This window comes from Ananas comosus, linkage group 20 (genome assembly GCF_001540865.1).
Source record: "Ananas comosus cultivar F153 linkage group 20, ASM154086v1, whole genome shotgun sequence".
Lineage (NCBI taxonomy): Eukaryota > Viridiplantae > Streptophyta > Magnoliopsida > Poales > Bromeliaceae > Ananas > Ananas comosus.
The window spans coordinates 8,064,424-8,086,255 of NC_033640.1; the positions used below are offsets into that span (position 1 = coordinate 8,064,424).

At 36.8% G+C, this 21,832-nt stretch overlaps 1 protein-coding gene across 4 annotated transcripts; it reads left to right on the top strand.

The window, feature by feature from the left end:
• LOC109725495 (formin-like protein 6) lies at positions 1,396-19,124 on the top strand. 4 transcript variants are annotated; one of them, XM_020254703.1, is made up of 19 exons: positions 1,405-1,816; positions 3,801-4,501; positions 4,825-5,046; positions 5,500-5,776; positions 5,864-7,085; positions 7,173-7,305; positions 8,843-8,914; positions 9,168-9,266; positions 9,446-9,487; positions 10,395-10,475; positions 10,560-10,610; positions 10,693-10,774; positions 11,751-11,845; positions 12,982-13,053; positions 13,142-13,258; positions 16,589-16,657; positions 16,738-16,804; positions 18,399-18,779; positions 18,867-19,124. In XM_020254703.1, exons 1-18 carry the CDS (start codon positions 1,744-1,746, stop codon positions 18,527-18,529), a joined length of 3,606 nt encoding a protein of 1,201 aa, XP_020110292.1. In that variant the 5' UTR covers positions 1,405-1,743; the 3' UTR covers positions 18,530-18,779; positions 18,867-19,124. The 4 variants fall into 4 exon arrangements, with proteins under 4 accessions (XP_020110294.1, XP_020110293.1, XP_020110292.1 ...); XM_020254702.1 differs by having other exon boundaries at positions 5,500-7,085; XM_020254704.1 differs by lacking the exons at positions 10,560-10,610; positions 10,693-10,774; positions 11,751-11,845; ... (4 more) ...; positions 18,399-18,779; positions 18,867-19,124 and having other exon boundaries at positions 1,398-1,816; positions 5,500-7,085; positions 8,843-8,930.

The window sequence follows — 21,832 nt, forward strand, 5'->3', positions numbered from 1 at the left end:
AATTTGCAAAAATGGCCATGAGCCTGCCACGCAGGCGCCACGTCAGCGCCACGCGAGCATGGCCGGGGCCAGTGTGTTAAGTTGTACACGGTAAACCATTCACCATGTTCAAACACGGTGAATGGTTCGCCGTGTTTTTTATTTGTATTCCTTTTTTTTTTTTTTTTCCTTTTTCAAAAATCTGAACCCGAATCCGAACCCGAAAATCAAATTAAAACTCAAACCCGACGGATTTTAAAAATTCATACCCATATTCATATCCGACCAAAAACTCGAAATCCAAACCTAAACCCAGCGAGTTTTAAAAATTTATACCGTTGAATGAAGATCTAAGGAATAAAAATTATTAAATATTTTTTATATTGTATAAATAAATAAAAAATAAATTATGTATATATATAATTTATTCGGGTTTGGGTTCGAATAATATTTCGGATATCCATACCCATTGACATCCCTACTCTCTATTCCTCTTTTCAATATTTATATTGCGAAAAATACATATATTTGTATTTTTTCTAGACATGGTAAACCATTTACCGTGTTTGGACACGGTGAATGGTTCACCGTGTTTAACTTAACTACCGCCCCCAGCCCCGCTCACGTGGCGCTGACGTGATGCTTGCCTGGTAGGGACGGGACCATTTTTGCAAATATAAATTTGCTGGGGTTATTTTTAAAAATAATTTTTTTAAGGGTCCAATTGCAAAAAAAAGCCCTAACTTTTGGTTCCTCAAAAAATCGTGAAAACTGTTTTCAAAATTTTTTTTATGAAAAACAGTCTTTACATATTTTTTCCCAAATAAAAAAATCTAAAAAAATAAAAAATATTCTAGTAAAAATTATTTTTCTTGGAATCAATAGGACAAAAAGTATTTTTTCAACGAAAAAACTATTTTTTAAAATTATTTTTAAAGAATAAACATTTTTGAAAGAGAATACGTTATCCACCCTAAATATTTGATTATACTTATCATCTTTCAAATACTGCATGCTTCTTGAGTAAGTGGGAGGATATATGGATTCATAATGTTCACGCATCCAAAAACAACTTTTTAATTTATTGTACACAAACAATTTGGTGCACTATGTGCATGCAGAAATAAATTTTATTTCTCCAGCCGCACGACACTCTGTCAAACGATACTCTCTCAAAGATCGAATATGGTACTCACTCTAAACATTCGATTACACTTCTCGTCTTCTAAATACTGCATGCTTTTTGAGTAATTTAGAGGATATATGGACCACGACGTTTGCGCATCCAAAAAGGGCCTTATATCTGAATATAACGGGCGGTGCACAAGCAATTCGGTGCACTGGGTACACGCAAAAAGAAAAAATCTTTCTTTCTCGAGCCGCACGAAACAGCCGTATTAGGGGAGAAGAGAGTGCCCACAAAAAAAAAAAAAAAAAAAAAGAAAAGAAAAAAAAAAGCAAAAGATAACAAAATATCGAGCTATAAATTAGTCAAACATAGTTCGCTCTTGTTCCTCTTTTCCTTCACTCAACCTCTTCACGTTGTGGATTATTCGAAGCTCCGATTAACGATTTTTTCCCCAAAAAGGAGAGGAGATAGGGCGTCGAATTCGACGCCGAAAGAGCGATTTCATCGTATTTTCGGGCCAATTTTGGTGCGAATTCGTCTCGTATTGAGGAGTCGGCGCTGGATTTAGCTCTTAATCGAGGATTTGTAGCTGTTTCTCGTCGAATTTGTGAGCTGGGTTTGGGTGGGATTGGGGCATGTCGCTCTTCCGGAAGCTGTTCTACAAGAAGCCGCCCGATGGGCTTCTGGAGATCTCGGAGAACATCTACGGTACGAAAAAGCGCTTTTTTTTGGGTGTTGTAATGGTGGTGTGTGTTGAAATGTTGTGCTTTTGCTTTTGGCTTGCTAATTTGTTGCCAAAGTTTGCTCCTTTTTGTCTCTTTAAGCTCTATTGGTGCTTGGCTGTGGAGAATTAATTTCCATTTTTAGCACAAGGGAGTTAATGGCCCTTTTTAGGAATTGCATTTTCTTTGAGAGTACAAAGTGGGCAAATAGAGTTAGAAATGGTAGAGTTGGTTGTAGGTTAGGAGAGGTAGAGTATGTAGGAACTAGGGTTTCGAAATTGATGTTTGCTATGCACTATTTAGTGTAAGAGGATTTATAGGAACCTAAGAATACATCATCGAGTCTATATTTGCTAAGAAAAGAATGGCTTTGCTGCATTAACTAAATTAGGTCTACCGCGGCCTAATTTAGTTAATAGAAGCAGTTGCAGTAGCTCCTGTGGGGGCTGCCGGGGCGAAATTTCCCTCATGTGGCGGCAACTCTATGAGTCTTGGTGGAATGTCATGGCATTTTGCGTTTACGGGAGGTGACATGGCGACTCTTGACCCGCCATGGCACCCAATATGATTAGTGATGTGGAAGCCACTTAGAATCGAGGAATATATTTTGAGTGATTTTACTTTTCTTCTTGATGATATGCGACGTTACTCGTTCTTTCTATTACCTGTCATTGATATTCTCAATGTTATAGAATTGAATTTTGTGATCTCTAGATTTTATAATTAGCCTTTTGCATGAATGTCATATGAAAGATTATTGATTGCATGGTGAAAATTGAGTTTTTAAGTACTTAGGAAAAGGAATTAGGAAGAAATGTTGGATGTTCACTTTGGGCTCGTACTGAGCAGCAAGCTGTGTAATGTTGCCATCCAATATTTGTTAGGTGAATGTCTAATTTGAATCATGAGGATGGTTCGGATGATCTTTAGGATGTGATCCGCCATCAGAAGCTGCCGATGGGTGGTTAGAGTATCTTTAATTGTATCTTGGCAGTCAACTTTAGTTTGGCTTTTGTTCGTGAACCCCAATCCACATCTTATGTGGATCGGGTTGAATTTAAATGGGCCAATGTGGACACACCACATGGCAACAGTTCGGAAAAAGTAGAGTTTAATCAAGTTAATGAGTCAAATTGAGGCTTGTGGTAGCTCTTCATTTCTTGAGATTTTGGACAATTTTCATTGATCCTACTTATAGATTACTATCTAAAGAGTCCAAATAGAGCTGTTTGAAATCTGAGTGAAGGAAAGTAATACAATTTCTACTCTATACTTAATAGTAAAAAATTATTTTGCATGCTTATCATAATTGAGTTGCTTTTCATTATATTCTAGGCTGTTACTTCTAAAGCAAGGATTAAGTGCTGTGGCACAGGGCTGTGCCAAGCACATGTCGGCGCGGTATGACACGGTGCGTGTTGTGCCGTGCTGACATGTACCCTTCAGAAATATACTTGTGTGCGGACACGCAATGGTGTGAAATATTTATTTCTTTTGCATCGATATATTCTAATTGCTTATTATATCTCTTTATCAAATCTTGTGCACTTTGTTGATGCAACTACTTGCTAATTTCAAAGAAATGCGGGTTTTGGACCTTGCCATTGGGACGGGCGTCATATCGTATAGATGTTTTGTCGGCACAGTGGGCACGGCCCGTGCCGATGGGCACTTAAACCCTTGTTCTAAAGTACATTCTCTGGAAAAAAACAACTTTTAGTTAGGACACTTGTGCTTTTCAATTTTTTTCTCTTCTGCATAGTAAGGAGATTTTATAAGGTCTATTTAGCCTAGTTTGTTCGGGAACAGACCCTGAAAAGTTAGATCATCGTCATTGCTAAATGGAGATGCTTTTGAGAAGATCAGGTTTTTCTTCTTTTACGGTCAGTATTGTTGCTATCACTATTGATTCTTTTCAAGTTGATCCGATGGAACAAGCTTTCTATTAATAATAAACTTTTTACCTATAGCGTTCGATTGCTGCTTCTCCACTGATTTTTTGGAAGAAGATGAGTTCAAAGACTACTTGGGAGGCATTGTAGCACAGCTCCATGAACATTTTCCTGACGCCTCGTTCATGATCTTCAATTTTGGTGATGGGGATAGAGAAAGCCAGATAGCCCGAATTCTCTCAGAGTATAATATGACTGTGATGGACTATCCCCGCCATTACGAGGGTTGCCCTTTACTGCGTGTTGAGATGATCCATCATTTCTTGAGGTCGAGTGAGAGTTGGCTTTCTTTAGGACATCATAATTTTTTGTTGATGCATTCTGAGCGAGGGGGGTGGCCTGTTCTGGCTTTCATGTTAGCAGCTCTTCTTGTGTACTTGAAGCAGTATAGTAGTGAGCAGAAAACCTTGGAGATGATTTACAAGCAAGCTCCTCCTGAGCTCTTGGAACTGCTTTCTGCTTTGAATCCCGTGCCTTCCCAGCTGAGGTACTTGCAATACATCTCAAGGAGAAATGTCGCCTCAGAGTGGCCTCCTGATGATCGAGCGCTTACCATGGATTGCGTGATATTGAGGATGATCCCAAACTTTGATGATGAAGGTGGTTGCAGGCCAATTTTCCGAATTTATGGTCCGGATCCTCTTATGCCTACTGATCAAACTCCAAAAGTTCTTTTTTCAACTCCGAAGAAAAGTAAATTTGTCCAGCTTTACAGACAGGTAATTATTTATTTGTTATGTGTTTGTTTTTATTTTTTATATAAACAGCGTTAAATGCACTTCACCTTTGCAAACACTAGCATTTGATGATCTCGCTTTTCATAATTTGTAATATATATTTTTTCATCGTACTGATACAGCTAGATGTTGAGGTGCAAGTTGTCGCGAGACTAATCCCATATTATCATGTTTCATACTAGAAAATACTTATTAGAAGCAAAAAATAAATCTACTTCTTTGCTTGCATCTGAACTATCAGCTGCAGCAGAAAACTAACTCTTTTACTTCTAACTTTTTTTCCTGTTGCTTGTCATGGAATTCAGGCTGATTGCGAACTAGTTAAAATTGACATGCACTGCCATATTCAAGGAGACGTAGTCCTTGAATGCATCCATCTAGATAAGGATCTAAACGGGGAAGAAATGGTGTTTCGTGTCATGTTTAATACTGCTTTCATTAGATCGAACATATTAATGCTGAATCGTGATCAAATAGACATTTTGTGGGATGCAAAGGACCAGTTTTCTAATGAATTTAGAGCTGAGGTATGTGTTTTTGTCTTTAGAACTTATTTTTACCTTGGTTGATTGCAAACTTAATTAAGTTTGACCCCAGTTCAGTTTCCTTCTTATGAGTTCTGATTTAACAATTTAGTCCTTAAAGTATGAATCCAATTTTGATTTCCACCTGTCAAGTCTAAAATTAACAATTTAGCCCTGGAAATTTAACCCCCCTCTTTAGTTTCATGTTAAGAGTGTCAATTTTAATGAAGCAAAACTCTGAGGATGGCATTGACATGGCACTTTTTTCAGAAGGTAAACTATTAGAAGGACTTATTTCTCATGCGGAATATGGTTTGAAGACTAAACTGTGAAATTTGAGATGATGAATATGAATTTTGAAAGCAAAACAGGATTGAACTTTAGGGACTAACTTTGCTTTTAAACCTTGTATTTTCCACTGTCCCTCTTATGGCGTGCGGTATTTCTTATATGAAGATTCTTTTTTCGGAGATGGATACAACGCGATCATTTGTCACGTTGAATTTTTCTTGTGAGGAGAAAGGACTCCCCGTAGAAGCATTTGCCAAAGTTCAGGAGATCTTCAACAATGTAGATTGGCTAGGTGTGAAGGGGGACGACGCACTTCATGCACTACAGCAAATAACAACGCCGTCGCCCGAGAAGTCTAATGCCGTTGCTGGACAGAAATTAGGAACTGATTTTATTTCATTTGAAACAAGTCCTGACATTCTTGTGGAAAAATTGCAAAATGGTAAACCCAATGAAATCTCGAGATCTGGAAATTCAGAAGTGGCTTCCTTAACTCCGCATTCACTTTCAAATAGTTCTTTTGGTTTAGGCCAGCCTTATGAAAATGGTATATCAGCAGTCTTACCGCCATCTCCGCCGCCGCCTCCTCCGCCGCCTCCTCCGCCACCACCATATTTTTCAACAGTTGATAAACGTAGAATATCAAAAGTTCTTCCTAATCCTTCTCTTCCTACTACTACTGTTTCCTCATCACCATCATCAACTGCAAAGTTTGCTCCACTGCCACCGCCTCCGCCGCCACCACTTCCACTTTCAAAGGCGAAACCTGTTTCTTCCCTTTCTCGGGAATCGGTCCCCTCAAACTCTTCACTATCTAATACAACAATTTCTATACAGCCAACGCGTCAACAACCTTCGATCAACATCTTAAATAAGAAATCTACCGAAATCCCTACCCATCCTCTACTGCCACCAGGCACCTCATTAGTTCCTCTTCCTTGTACTCCACCTATTAAAAAGGCATCTCCTCCCCAGCCTCCGCCACCTCCTCCTCCTCCTCTACCTTCTCCACCTGCATTTTCACGTGCTAAATCTTCTCTAGTTGCATCTACACCTTCAACTCCATCTAGCATCCCTCGACCTCCTCCTTTGCCTCAAGGTTTTCCTAATCTTTCTTCTTCTTCTATAAAGAAGGTAGCAAACATGACAAATGCTCCCGCCCTGCCGCCGCCACCACCACCTCTACCACCACCTCTACATTCTTCGCCTTCTCTATTTGCATCTAGACCTTCACCACCATCTAGTATTCCTTCCCCACCTCCGCTACCCAGTACCTCATCAATTCCTTGTCCTTGTCCTTCGCCTTTAAACAGGGCAGCTAGTATGAAAAGCACAATTCCCCCACCACCCCCACCTCCATGTTCTGGGTCTTCTCCAAATGCATCTATACCCTTAGCACCTCCCCCACCCCCCCCACTATCAAATTTTACCCCGCAGAAATCATCCCCTGTTCCACCTGCACCGCCGCCTCCGATTCTTGCTAAGGAATCCTTGAAATTTTCTCAGCCTACTTCGGAGAATACGAGAATAGGCAATGGTCCTGTGCCGCCTCCACCTAGTACTTTAATGCCCCTTAGTTCACTCGGTATTAAAAGCCGTAACGTAGCACACTCCAAAAGCCCAAGGAGCTTGCACTCTCTCCAAACATCATCCAAAAAAGCTTCTCTGAAGCCGTTGCACTGGGTTAAAGTAACAAGAGCAATGCAAGGAAGTTTATGGGCTGAGACGCAAAAATCCAATGAAGTATCCAAGTATCAAGCCCTCCTTGTTACATCATTTTCTTAATTGATCATTGCAGAAGTATGGATCTTATTTCTTTTCTTTGTTGTCTATGCTAGGGCTCTGGAGATTGATATGTCTGAACTTGAGAGTCTTTTTGCAGCAGTGGTTCCAAATTCAGATGCTCCTAATTCGGGTGAAAAATCAAGTCGGCGTGCCTCTGTTGGGGGAAAATCAGATAAAGTTCATCTGGTAAGCTTTGCCTTATACTTTTATACTACCTGCTTCTGTTATTTAAATATTTCTTTTCAACTTCTAATCTTGTTTCTTCTTGACTTTATTAATTTTATCGGCTGCTATATTTCATTGTCTAGATCATCTTTACTTTTATGGAATTTTAGTTCAAAATTTCATAGATGTAATCATATCATGGTATATGGAAGAGACCGCAATTGGTCAATGGGTTAAGGGGTAAAAAGGGGGGAGGGGGGCGCGGAATCTAAGCAAGTTACATGTTTCATATATTTGTCTCATCATTATCCTATCAGATTCAAGTAACATTTTTACTGGCTTCTTTGAAAAATTGATCAAGTAATTCGTGTATGTAATGGTAGGTATTTGAATTGTTGAATCAAATGCCGTATTCATTCTTGTCCAATTATTATTACGAAATTACATGAGAAAACAGATAGCATTCAAGTATTACTAGTACCAGGTTCTCAGGAATCATATTCAGGGGAATGTGACTCTTGATGTTAATCCTGTAATCTCCAAAAGAAACACACAAGTGTCTCATGGAATGTCGATGGGCATGAGCACTTGCCTTGGATCTACATGCATATTTAAATGCCAGATTTGTCAAGACGAAGAAATTAAGATAAGGTCATGTGACAAATACCAAATGCTTCCATATTTGGACAAATGTAAGAGAATCTTTTACTAGAATGCTCTGTTGTCACCTGTTTGGCAGATCAAGAATTGAATTCAATTAATGCGGTAAATGCAACAACTAAATAATGGCAGTCTTAAGTGACATTGTGAGATGCAGGATATTTTCCTATTTTATCTAACTAAAATTAACCATATTAACTTTGTCAGTTTATCTTTTTCACCATTTCTAGCTCCTTTAATTTTTCAGCACGATAATAGTTTGCTCCATTTCATGAACTTTGATTTGCCTTAAGGTAATAATAGGCCCATTTTGAGAGACCGGCTCTTAGATAATTCTGAATTTGAAAACCCAGCCTGATGCCTATACCAGATTGGCTGATGTGTATCTGACATAGGAATGCATGTGGACATGGGTTTTAGTAGGATGCTTGTGCCAAATTAAGACGTGAAGCTTGGCAACCTTGCCGAACGTCTAGCTGATGCTGGTTGGTCTGCTGGTCAGAACAGTAAATTGGGAGTTTGCAATTGGCTTTTATGCTTTGCATAGAAAAGGAAAAAGATAGCACGAAAAAATCTGGACATCCTTCCAACACTCAAGGCGGACAATATATAAGTTGGATTTCATAGCCTAAAAAGATTGTGGGTTTTAGTTATTGATTGTCTAGAAGCTCAAGTAATCTCTCTCTCTCTCTCTCTCTCTCTCTCTCTCTCTCTCTCTCTCTTTTGTTTTGCATGTGATTGAATGGTTTTTGATGTTGCATGTGGGCATTATAGTGAGATGTAATTCTTCTTTAACTTGGTTCCAATTCGAAAGAACTTATTTGTAAGGTAACCACGTATAGATTGTTTCCTCAATAAAAACTAGTTTCACTAACTCTTGTGTAATTTTTTGGTGCAGATTGATCTTAGGCGGGCTAATAACTGTGAAATAATGCTCACAAAAGTCAAGATGCCGCTGCCTGATTTGCTGGTACCAACTTTGACATGTAATCTTATTCTTTCTGTGTACTTTGTTCTAGTGTAACTAAGATGTAGTTCATATTGATGATCACACAGAAGTTTTGGTAATTAATTATTATGTACGTATCTTTATGAGAATGAGCTATAGGAAAGAACTTAAAAGTTTGAGCTAAAACTTCCTTACAATAAGCTTATTTTCATTAACTTACTCTTGTACAAGGTTGTCACCTTTTTAATCTGTATACTCTTGAATTTCACTGCAGATTTCATTGCTTGCCCTCGATGATTCCATTTTGGATGCCGATCAGGTAGAAAATCTTATTAAATTTTGCCCAACAAAGGAGGAAATGGATCTACTCAAGGTAAATATTCTCTGTATTGTACCTAATATAGCTTTTTGAACATTGACTTGGTCTGTTTCATCTCTAAAATTATGTACACACACACACACATTCATTTCTTTGATGCATGACAACAGAATGATAGATTTCTCTTTCTTGTTCGAATTTTTTAGCTTGACGGGTTTCTGTTGAATTTTCAGGGGTATGATGGTGATAAAGAAAACTTGGGGAAATGTGAGCAGGTTTGTTTCTGTTTTCTTATGCACTCCACTTTGTTTTTATTGGTTAATTAAAATAGTACAAAGCAAGAAAAGGATAAGCTGGCAAATCTTAAATGTCTTCCCACAATATGTATTTCAGAGTTCTTTGGCGCGCAAGCGCGCGCACACACACACAAAAAGCACTGGTGTGTTTCCTCCCACTCGCTCACAATTACTTGGTTCCTGGATTTTGATTTTGACTTCACATGTGCTTCCTGAAAAGTGAAAGGCCCTTTAGTTTACCAGAAAGAGGAAAAAAAAAAAAGAGAAGCTTCTTTTGTTGGAGTCGTGCTTTTAACTAGGGCTTCAAACACCGAAATTAGTACTTCTAGATTTGCTAATGATAGAACAGATATTTCCACTTCTCATGTTCGACTTTACACTCATACAAAAACTGAATCTATTGACTTCTCTGGCAATTTTGCCATCAGCATCCCTCAAAGCTGTTCCAAATAATTAACCATAGAGAAATTTCATTGGACATGATTATTCCTGAAAACTTCAGAAAACTCCAAACTCTATATCTTGATTTTCCGTGATCTCTGATCATAATCCTTCTTGAACTCAATGATTCTTTAAAGATCCAACTAAGTTGCATCTATTTATAATGTTGAGATCTCAGTTGGCCTCTAGGCTCAGGTACCTTTACTTATTAGTTGTCTTTTATGGGTAGACCAATGGTAATATGGGAACGGTTCCTAGGTTTAGTGTTTGGAAAGTAAACAAAGCTTCATTGTATCTTCTCAATAAAACATTTTCAGATCATACCCCTGCCTATAGTTGTCTGCTAGTGCTCATGCGCTGACATAAATTTTGTATGTATAACATATAGAAAAAGTGATAATGTATGAAGTAGCTTATGATGTCCCTTCTGTTTTTTTTCTACCAGTTCTTCTTAGAGTTGATGAAAGTGCCAAGGGTGGAGTCCAAATTGAGAGTCTTATCCTTTAAGATTCAATTCCGATCTCAGGTCAGAAAAATCTTATTCACTCTTTTACTGTATTCTGCATGCTGTTTGTCCTGCTCTATCAAAGTCAATTTATAAATTTCTCAGGTTGGTGAACTCAAAAATAGCTTGAATGTCATTAACTCTGCATCAGAAGAGGTACGTCCAATCTTCTATTCATTAGTGCTTTCGCCATTCCCTTAAATATTATCACTTAATTTTGCGCCCCTCATGCCATCAGGTCAGAAGCTCTGTGAAGTTGAAAAGAATTATGCAGACCATTCTCTCTCTAGGAAACGCTTTAAACCAGGGAACAGCTAGGGGTGAGTAAGAATGCCATGTACCATGGTTTACGAAAACAATACAGAGAAAGCATTTAATTAATTACGAAGAAGTTGGTAATTCTGCTGGTAAAGATATCCTAGTTTCGTTGTGCTGCTTTCCGAAGACATGCAAGTTGGCTTTTTCAATTCAGTAAATGCATAGTCTTTCTATAACTATAGTACTTTTCTACAGCATACATCTATTAACATAAACGTGTGACACATTGATGGTATTTTTGCTTCCAAGTTCGAACACAAGACATTGATTTATGACAAGTTTCAATTAGGAGAACTACATTGGAGCACAGGAGCTTTGGATTTGCTTGGGTGAAACTTGTTCATATTTCTAATAATCGGTTAGGTGTCTGGTATTGACATTTCTAGGTTGTCGAAGAAATGTACATTGTAGTTTTTTGCTTATGTTTGAAACATTTGGTATGATATTTAATATTTATATACAGAAAGCAAAGATTTTGATTACTTTTTAACAGTTAGTATATCTATTTATGGTCTCTTCCACCTGTCCTTTGGGTTAATCCCATTAAGTCATACAATATTTGAGCTCTGGTGCTTTCTTATCTTTCTTATATCATATTTCAGATGTATTTTCTTGTNGTCCATATCTTGTGTACACGTTTGAAATGTATGGACAGAGAAAACAGAAGTAGGCAATTTTCTTTCTAGCAACTTTGTATTGATTCTTAAATCGTTTGCTCCCTCCTTCAGATCTTAAAAGTTCTGATTGCTGATTCATTTGTAAGAATTATTTAAATGGTTGTCTGTGACCTTATTAGCTAGTGAAATTAAAGGCAAATGATGTTTGTTTTGCGATAAAACTTTTGAGATGATAAATATACTTTACATTTTAAGTTTTACATTTTGACACCATTGAAATGAAGTGCGATTTGTATACCCATTGAGTACACTTTGCATTTAAACAAGCTAATTAGCAGCTGAGTATGTTCCATGCTTGCAGGATCTGCTATTGGCTTTCGATTGGACAGCCTTCTTAAACTCAGTGATACACGTGCACGAAACAATAAGATGACTCTCATGCATTATTTGTGCAAGGTACCATGTCCTTCGTTTGTAATTTATTGCGATCTCATGGCTAGCCTCATTAGAATTCGAACAACACATGCCTTGTAGTCCTTTTGCGCTCTTATGCATGATACTTAGTATGGTTTTATTCATGCTTGCTTTTATTTGTGTACGCACATCCAAGTTAGATAACTTTTGCATGCAGTTGTAGGAGCAATTCTTCCATTATGTAGGTGAGGCTAGCATATTTGTGTTTTATGGATGTGAACCTTGAACTGAAATGTCATAATTGACAAATGAGAAGAAATCGCCATGCCAATGGAACTGGAAAAGATTGAGGATGAGATACTTGGACCTAAGTTATTTCATAAGATGAGTTTCAAAATTGTCATTTGGTGGAAAAGTATTCTGGTTCCAAAAGTTAAACTAGATTGAAGTTGCGGAAAAAACTTAATTGGTTTCACTCTGAATTTGCCCAAATAAAAAAAAAAGTTGAAAACATGGATGCGAGTCCCTTTCTATGTCTGATATAAACATATGGAGCTAAGTCAGCTAACCAGATTCATGACTTGTATTATTACATGAAAAAACTTCTCCTGATAGCGCTATGTACCCTCAGCACTATAGTTCTATTGGTCAAGGCACACATTTTATCATAATTATAAATGTTGCTATGCAGGCTACTTGATGCTTAAAAGAAGAGTCAGGAAAAACATAACATTAGCTTCTGCACATTTGAAATGTTTTGTGCATCATATTTGATGCAGTATATCTTGGACTACTGAAACATATTCGATTTATTAATAAACTGATATTGGGAATTCACACTTATGGTTACCGGATGTTTGGCTAATGATCTGCTAAACAATCCTATTGTGTTATAATTCCTAAGTGCTTCTATATTAGTGTAAGTTGTTTTAAGCTGTTATTTTGGTTGGAGGGAAGTTTTATGAAATGTCGGTTGTGAAACTTTGGCTATTTTTGTTTGTATGAGGCATGAAAATATGATGCATTTACTTGCGTATTAACCCTCGTCTCCAATTCTAGTCTTACTTACCCTAGTTTCAGCTAAAAGATTTTGTTATTCTGATTAGAGGAAGTTATTCTTGATATATAGAGCTTCATTCTCCATGATACCTTGTCTTATAATCCTATATAAGCTGCAGGTTCTTGCGGATAAACTACCAGATGTTCTCGATTTCCAAAAGGATCTTGTTAACTTAGAAGCTGCATCAAAGGTGCTTCAATTTTACTTGAAGATTTTGGTTCTGCTCTCATTTTCCTATTGGCACCTAACTAGGTAAGTAAAACTAATTTTTGATACAGATACAATTGAAGTACTTGGCTGAAGAAATGCAAGCTATACAAAAAGGGTTAGAAAAAGTTGAACAAGAGTTGACAGCTTCGGAAAGTGATGGTCCTATATCTGAAACATTCCATAAGGTACTTATGCACATAAGTAACATGTTCAAATCCTTTTAGGATACTGACTTTGCATCTTAGCTCCTGGACTTAATCACTTATTAGCTTTAATAGCTAGCCTAGTAAAATCCATCAAGCCACCTTTCCTGTATAGTGACTTTTTAACCATTTGTTATTGAGACAAGGCTATCATTTTGCACAAGGGGTAAAATGCGAATTTACATGAAGAACTCATGTGCTGAGCATGATACTCGAAGCTAGATTTCTTTTCTTTTCGTGTGTGCTTGCGCGCATTGGCACGCCCGTGCATGCGCCCACGCGCATGTGTGTATGCGTGTGCGTGCTCACATGCCTGCCTGTTTGTATGTGACAGCCTAGGATGGAGTTGCAATACATGACAAAGTCCAGGGACCGAAGTGTTTTAGTGAGAAGTTCAAGTGACTCGATTGCAATATTGGGACAACATGTCCTATCCATACATTTTACCTTACAATTTTCCACTTCCTGATTTGCATTATTTAAATGATTCCTCGCACTCTTACATTCCTAACCATCAAAGGGGTCCTTTTCCTTACAAGTGCCTCTTTGTGATAGTGGCTGTTTCTTTGCCCTGTAGCTGCACGCTGATAGTTTTCTTCTAGTTGTACCTGCACTTGACATGAATTTCCATTTTGGAATGCAGAACTTATTCGATTTTAAATAATCAGAATGATTCCTAGCTATTCATTCCATCCTTAAAGAGACTATGAAAATAGATGAACACATTGGGAGATTTTGGTGCAAAACATTGTCAGATAAATGAAACACTAAAGCTTCATTACGTTTCATACTCTTGAGCATTTTGTTATTAATTGTGTAGTATGTTCTCTGGGTACAACATACTATCTCGGAAGTTTCTAAAGCCAGCCATAATGTAAGTATTGTCATGCTAGTGAACACGTTTTTTTCATAGTCGGCTGCTAGTGCTGCTCGCATCGATAAACCTGTGCTTCGCATGCTGATGATGCCAACATATAAAATAGGGTGTGTGCGAAGGTGTCCCTACATGCCGTGCCATGGTGATGGCGCACTAGCAAGGCCCATGCCATCGGCACAGCAATCCTTGCTATAAAGCAAATAAAAGGACACACATAGATGGACAAGGAAACTCTTCCACACACACATTTGTAAGTTGGATAATTTTGGCAGGAAAATTTCTAAAAAGGACAGAACAATGGAAAAAATTGCGCAACTTATTGTCAATGCCCCGTGACCGCCAATTGGGCCCGCTCAAACACGTGCAGCAAACCCGCCGAATGGGCAAAGTTTTCTTTACCCACACGAAGCGGAATCTTATACCAACCTGTACAATGCATACATGATACAGAAACATAAAGCATCAGAGTAATACTACTAATCTAAATCATTACAACTTTAAAGTTTTACAACACTTGTTTCGTCCCAAAATATTGCATTGTTCACATTTAACCAAAAAGAGGTACACACTAGACCGACTCACAACAATCTAATTACTACGCGATGCCCTTGCCGCAGTCTCGCACCTCATCGGCGACAGTAGGCTCTGAAAAGGGATAAACAACAGGGGCTGAGAACTTGAAATAAGTCCTCAGTAGATACAACCGCCGAAAATGACGTCTCTACACTCAGTCCAAAGAAGATATTAGTAGAACAAAAGTAGTAAATAAAACAACTATTTGTACGATAATAATGCAGGTAAAGAAAAATACTACTACAATGCCTCGAGTATGCTCAATATGTCACAATGCTACTATGTCATTGCCTCATTGGTTACATGTTTATCCAATCTATCTCATATATCAACCATCCATATGGTTGGTTCCATTTCACATTGCACACCTTATGGAGAGCTGAGGGAGATCGTACTTCTCTCCAATCGGTAGGCACTTGGAGTCAAGGGTAATCGGCACTCCAAGTATTACGTAAGGAGTCGAGGGTGATCGGCACTCCAAGCGCTACATAAGGAGTCGAGGGTAATCGGCACTTCCAATGTAACGTAGGCATCGAGGGTGATCAACACTCCCTTTAGACACATTCGGTAGGTCTCGACAAGTCTCAATGTTACACCCCAAGTTCTCATGATGTCTAGGTCAACCACCATGTCCACTATACTTATTTTCTAGCTCACGTTTAGCTTGGAGTTCACATGTCACTATATTTTACACCTTAGGTTCCAACCTAGGTTAAATGCCACATTGTTTCTTATGTCCAAGCCTCCAAGGTTCACAATATTCGCATATGCATGCTACATATTTTTTATTCACTATAATATAGGGTTAGAAACCCTATTTCCCTAAGTCAAGTGCTCAAAAGCAATTTGATCTACGAGATCCCCTAGCATGCAACTAAAATACTTTTTAGTCTACATATTGTACATGATACATGCATAAAATCAACAAAAACTTCAGACAAAGGGAACCTATTTCGGTGATATTCTCCGCCTTATCCTGGATCTCTTCTAAGGAGTGTTCTTGATCTCCTAAGACCTCAAAAGAAAACCTAAAAATGGTTCTAATAAGGTTAGAATCTTAAAAATCCCCTATCTTGGAAAACTCCAAAACAAAATCCTAAAATTCCAACTTACCTCTTCTCTTGTAGCAAGAAAAACATGGATGAGAGTGGCTTCTTCTCCTCCCTAGATCTTTCTCTTGAAGCTCCTGACCTTTTTCAAGCCTCCGAGGAGATGAATCCCAAGCTCCAAGCTCCAACAATAGAGGAGCAGCTCTTTTCCCGTTTAGAGAGAGAGAAGAGAGAGAGAGCAAGAGAGAAATGAGAGGGTGGGTTAGGGTTGGCTGTGAAAAAGGATTATATTTAGGGGTGCTACAATAGCACATACCCACACCCCCCCCACCCCACCCAAAACCTTTTATATTCACAAGTAGACAAATCGCTGTTTGTATGTCAGGTTTCGGGCACCCGAATCCGTCGTAGCCCAATGGATCCGCTTGCTTCATAATTTGGTGCCCGATACTCAACAAAGCTGGTCTGTTGCGCATGCCCGAGTGGGCCCAATTGACGGTCTCGGGGCGTGGCACTTATCATTGCCGTTAAACAACATAAGTTGATGTTTATTATCTGTCTTTTAGTGCACTGAATGAGAAATATCTCTTTGCTGAAGCATTGACTGTTAATGGTGTAAGCATGACTTATTGAGCTCAAAACTAACTGTTTATCGAACTTTTCACACCTAAACATGCAATAAAAACCAGTAATAGATAGGAGGGCTACTTGCAACTAATATTTGATGGATGCATATAGTTGTATTAATTGGAATAAAATTTTCTTCACCCATGAAGTTTCCTTTCATACTAAAGAAAATTATTTTCATTTCAGACTTTGAAGGAGTTTCTTGTTGTTGCTGAAGCTGAAGTGAGGTCTTTAACATCCCTATATTCTGCGGTGGTGTGTATTGTTGTTTTTCTTCTTTGTGCTCAACAAATAACAATTGGTTAGTACTTAATACTCTTCCAATCACTCTACAGGGTAGGAATGCAGATGCACTGGCTCTTTATTTTGGAGAAGATCCTGTACGTTGCCCATTTGAGCAAGGTAGTTTCTTTAGCTCGAATTAATATGTTGTTAAAAGTTTTCTTGAACCCTATACGAATTGGCTTGATCTTTCTTTCTCTTTGTCTATGTTTTCTGCTATGCAGATATTGATTGTATTATATTGTTTGGGTTTAGTGACTACCATGGATGGATTTTAATGATACTTATAGGGCATTTCTGTATTATGGTCATGCAGGACGGTGTTAGCATTTGTTACATTTAGATAGGTTTGAGTCACGTCACTCCTTTTCCAGTTAATCATATGTGCTGGGTTTTTTTTGCTTTAAGAAATTGCAGGTTATGTCAAGTTATCGGCTAAGATCAGAAATCGCATGTCATTCAGGACCACTTGACCAACCCAAACCGACTTCACTGATACTAGTCAGACCCTGACTGATTTATTCGAAACTCACTTTACAATATATTCTTCTTATAAATTGTGTAATTTTACAGCTTATCTAGGTGATTTTGTAGTTTAGCTTACTTTGTTGTCTTCTAGGGCCAAACATCTGAACGATTTTGCCCAACCTCTAAGCAGCTCTTCAGTATTTTGATGGGCTGAGGTTTGGGGTTTCTTAATATCAAATAATGGATAAGAAATAACTAAATATGCTTTTATTTGTGACATTTTTAAAAATGGACAAGAATCTTACCTTCAGACACAATTACAAGCAAACAAGACAGTAACTAATGAGTTGGACTATACACTTAATGCAAAATCTTTTCCAAAAGATTTAACACTTCTATAATCAATAGAAACTCAATTTTAGACATCTAAATTGGAGATTGACGCCTTTCATTATGATTTAAAGGCAATTACATTACTTATGAATGAGAAGGTATTTGATTAGGTCTTATGCTTATGCACCAACAATAGTGACGAATTAGTTGATTGGTGCTTTGCTAACGAGTTCCAAATTTCTAGTTGTTTTTTTTTTTTTTTTTTTTTTTTTTTTTTTTTTTTTTTTTGTTTGAGACGGTTTTTAATGCAGTAGATTTGATGATCTACATAAAAAGCGCCCATAAATGCATTTTGCCATAAGTGTTCTTCATGCACTTTTATATTTCTTTTTAAGGTTTGATGCATTAGTAAGCTGTAGGAGGCATTGGCAAATTCTATAATTTTTGTTATACTTTTGGTTGCTTAGTTACGTAGATTATAATTAACACAGTGGTCATCTCTTTGATGATGTAGGATCAAGATTTCATTATTAAATCTCTTGCTAACGATTTCACATTTAGTGTGCAATGACTGCAGTCAAATCCTGCTTTAAATTATCTATGTGGTCAAGTGACACATCTAGCTCTTTATACTTTCAAGAGAATATGAGATTGATGTAATATTTAAATTGATTACCATTCTTTGCAAATTGATTTGCCTTATATTGAAATTTAAATCCCATCGCGGACATATTCGAACAGATTTCAAATTGCAAAGAAACCACAAAATTTTGCAAAAAAATGTTCTAAGAAGATCACTTTTTATACGTTGAAATCTTGCATGCTGTTCCATACTGGAATTTGACGTGCGTTTCAGCTTCGTCTTTGTCAAAGCCTAGCTTTCTCTAACATTCAGGTGAATTACTTAATGCAGTTGTCTCTACGCTACTCAGCTTCATGAAAATGTTCGAGCGCGCCAACGAAGAGAACCTCAAACAGCTAGAGATGGAGAAGAAAAAAGCTCAAAAAGAAGCAGAGAAATCGAAAATCGCCGCTCAAAAGTGAAAAGATATCTCTATTTCTCCAATTAATGCCGCGACACGTGTTAATCTTTATTCATAACCTAGAAATTGGTCCGACAAACCACACACAGTAGTTTCTCCACCTCGGAGAGAACTGCTGCAGGCCCGTAGCACACCATAAAATGTAAAGGAAAATCACAGGATCTGAGCTGGGATTTCATTACTCATGCCGATAAAAACGTGAACATTATTATCGAGGAACCCAGCTCGACAACAAAATCCTTGTTAGAAAGGTAAAAATATGGAGGCTCCTCTATTGCATTTATTTTCTATCGACATATTCGAAATACTGCTGATGTTTTTAACCGTCTTTGTCGCAGTTCGTCTTAAGAAGGCGAGAAGATTGTTTGTCTCAAGAAGACTACCTGGTAGATAATATGTACCATAAATTTTAGCCTAAACTATTCTTGCTGTAAAATTTAGCAGATGAGATAGTGGTTAATTTTATATCTTCTTTTTCCTTTTTTAGTTGTAGCATGTGTATATATTTTCTGAATTACGGAAACTGTACAAAATTGTATGTAACTCTTGTATACCAGGTAGTCTATGGTCTTTGATTTTTTTCCAGTTATGCGATCCATCTTCTTTTTTTTTTTTTTTTTTTTTCTTGTCTGGCCAAAGTGGGCTCTCTGCAAGTTGAAACTGATAAAATGTAGCAAACATCTCATTAGCTCAAAAGTACAATAAATTTTTTCTTAAAAAATTAGTTGGTATATTTTAGCCAATACGTGTAATTATAAATTAATTGAAGTAATTAATTAGCTTAATTTTACATCTTAAAAGCAATCAAATAATTTAAATCGAGCATATTAAAAGGTTAGATAATAAAGCATAAATTTTGAAATGTTCGGAGTAGTAAGCATCAAAATAGTTTATAGTTCAGATAAGTTTTATATATTTTTATCAAAAAGAAATTGACTTTCAATAAGAGTTTTTACCAAAAAGAAATTGACTTTCAATAAGAGAGCGGAGAAAATGATCCGAGCTTGCCAACACTGCTATCTCTCTTGTCCTGAAACAGGTAAAATGAAATATGGTCCTCAAACTTAATGAAATGAATAAGAAATGGCTCTAACACTCCCGCTCATGCGCGTAATATAAGATAATATGAATAATAATGTGTATTGTATGGGAATTGTGTCCTACATTTCGATACTACGTTATTCAAGTGATCAATCAAAACAAAACTAACTGCGTACGTAGGTCTATGAAACTGCAAACAACAACCAAAACATCACATCTCGCGTATAACGATCAAAATTGACTGTCCCTAGCACAAGTAGTAAAGAGTTTGGTAGTTGGTACCTGAGATCTAAAAGTTTGAATCCTATTTTATTTAAATTTTCAGCTAAATTTATTCTTAAAAGAAATAAATAAAGCCGGTAGTACGTTATATTTTTCTAAGTATTCAAAACCCATCTCTCGAGCCCGTTTTCGGGCCGATTTAATTGATTTTTTCCGTCTCGAATCTGACTCGGCCCGAAAACTTTTATGCATACATTAAACATCAAAACCCAGTCCAAAATAAATCGGGCCAATAGAATTAATTGAATCTACGATTACTTAAGAATTGAATAGTCTTACTATATATATATTTATTTATATATATATATATATATATATATATATAGATATGGATATAGTGAGTGAGACGGGTGGTGAGAAAGGTCAACAAAGTCGGCGCCCGTTAGCCCACTTGTATCATCCGGATGAGGTTTGATTTGCATGCACGGCACATTTGATTTGATTTACGCTGAAACGAAGGGGGAATGAATGAAGTAATTAATTCAATCACCAACTTTGGGCACGTATGTGTCTCCTTTTACGACCCGAAACGCAACCCCGTGTCGTTTCTAATCAACACAACTCATATCTCTCTCTCTCTCTCTCTGTTAAATATAAAAATATTTAAACACCTCTTTAACCGCTTAAATTTTTAGAGTACAACGATTGTTTTACATGGTATCAGAGCAGAAGGTCCTGAGTTCGAGTCACGCTAGACTCTTAACATATTAATTTTCTTCTATTTAATTCAAATGCACGTCATGGGCCAATTAAAAAGTCTCAAGCCTTACTTTTTTAGAGTACAAACGATTGTTTCACACACTTTCTCTCTCTCTCTCTCTCTCTCTCTCTCTTAAAATTTTTTTTGTTAAACATAAAATATTAAAATTATTATTATCGGATAGCTCAGGTTTTTAGAGTGATCAGTTAATTAGTGTTTCCATCTGATATCAAAGTTTTTTTGTTAAACATAAAATATTAAAATTATTATCATTATCTAGTAAGTTTTTAGAGTAATCAGTTTTTTCATCTTATACCAAAGTACTGATGCGTCCCCAATTTCAATTTCGCTAACCTCCTAGTTTCAGTGATTTTTTTTTAAAAAATAATATGTCAAACTATTGAGTCTAAAATGTTAGGGTGAGTATTGAACAGATAAGTAGTAATCATTGATGATGTCCATGATTCTCATTTCCTAGAATTTCCTCCTGTCTAGATCGAATTGGCATCTTGCGACTTGAGCCTTTGGAGATAAGGCTTGTTTTTATATATATATATATATATATATATATATATATATATATATATATATATAAAATTAGACTGGAATATTATTAATAGTAAAACGCTATTTTTGCTATCAAGTTTTTATCCTTGGATGAAAAATTATAGGATCAGGATGATATTAGTCGGTTAGAGTTGAGTGGTCCTCCTAGGGTTGAGTGGTCCTCACTGGGTTATAGTATTTAATCCAATGGTTAGAAATAATGAAAAAAGTTGATCCAAAGGTTAAAAAACTGATAGCAACAATGGAATTTTGCTACTAATAGTAGCCCAGTCCAACTCTATATATATATATATATATATATATATATATATATATATATATATATATATATATATATATATATATATATATATATATATATATATATATATATATATATATAGAATTAGGCTAATATACTATTAATAGCACCAAGTCATTGGTGCAATCAAGTTTTTGGCCATTGGATTAAGAGATGTGCGATTTTGATGATGTGGGCCCCTTAGGGTTGAGTGGGTGGTTGGTTGGTTGAATAGTATGATCTAATGAAAAAAAAATGATCAAAAAGGTAGATCTAACGGTGGAAAACTTAGTAACACCAAGTGTTTCGTACTGTTAATAGCATAGTAGCCAGACTCTATATAGATATATAAACTTTAAATACCACCATTGCGGTTTTATTTTTTTTCTTTTTGTCAGCCCTTCCGTTAACTTTTTGTTAAATCATATACAAAA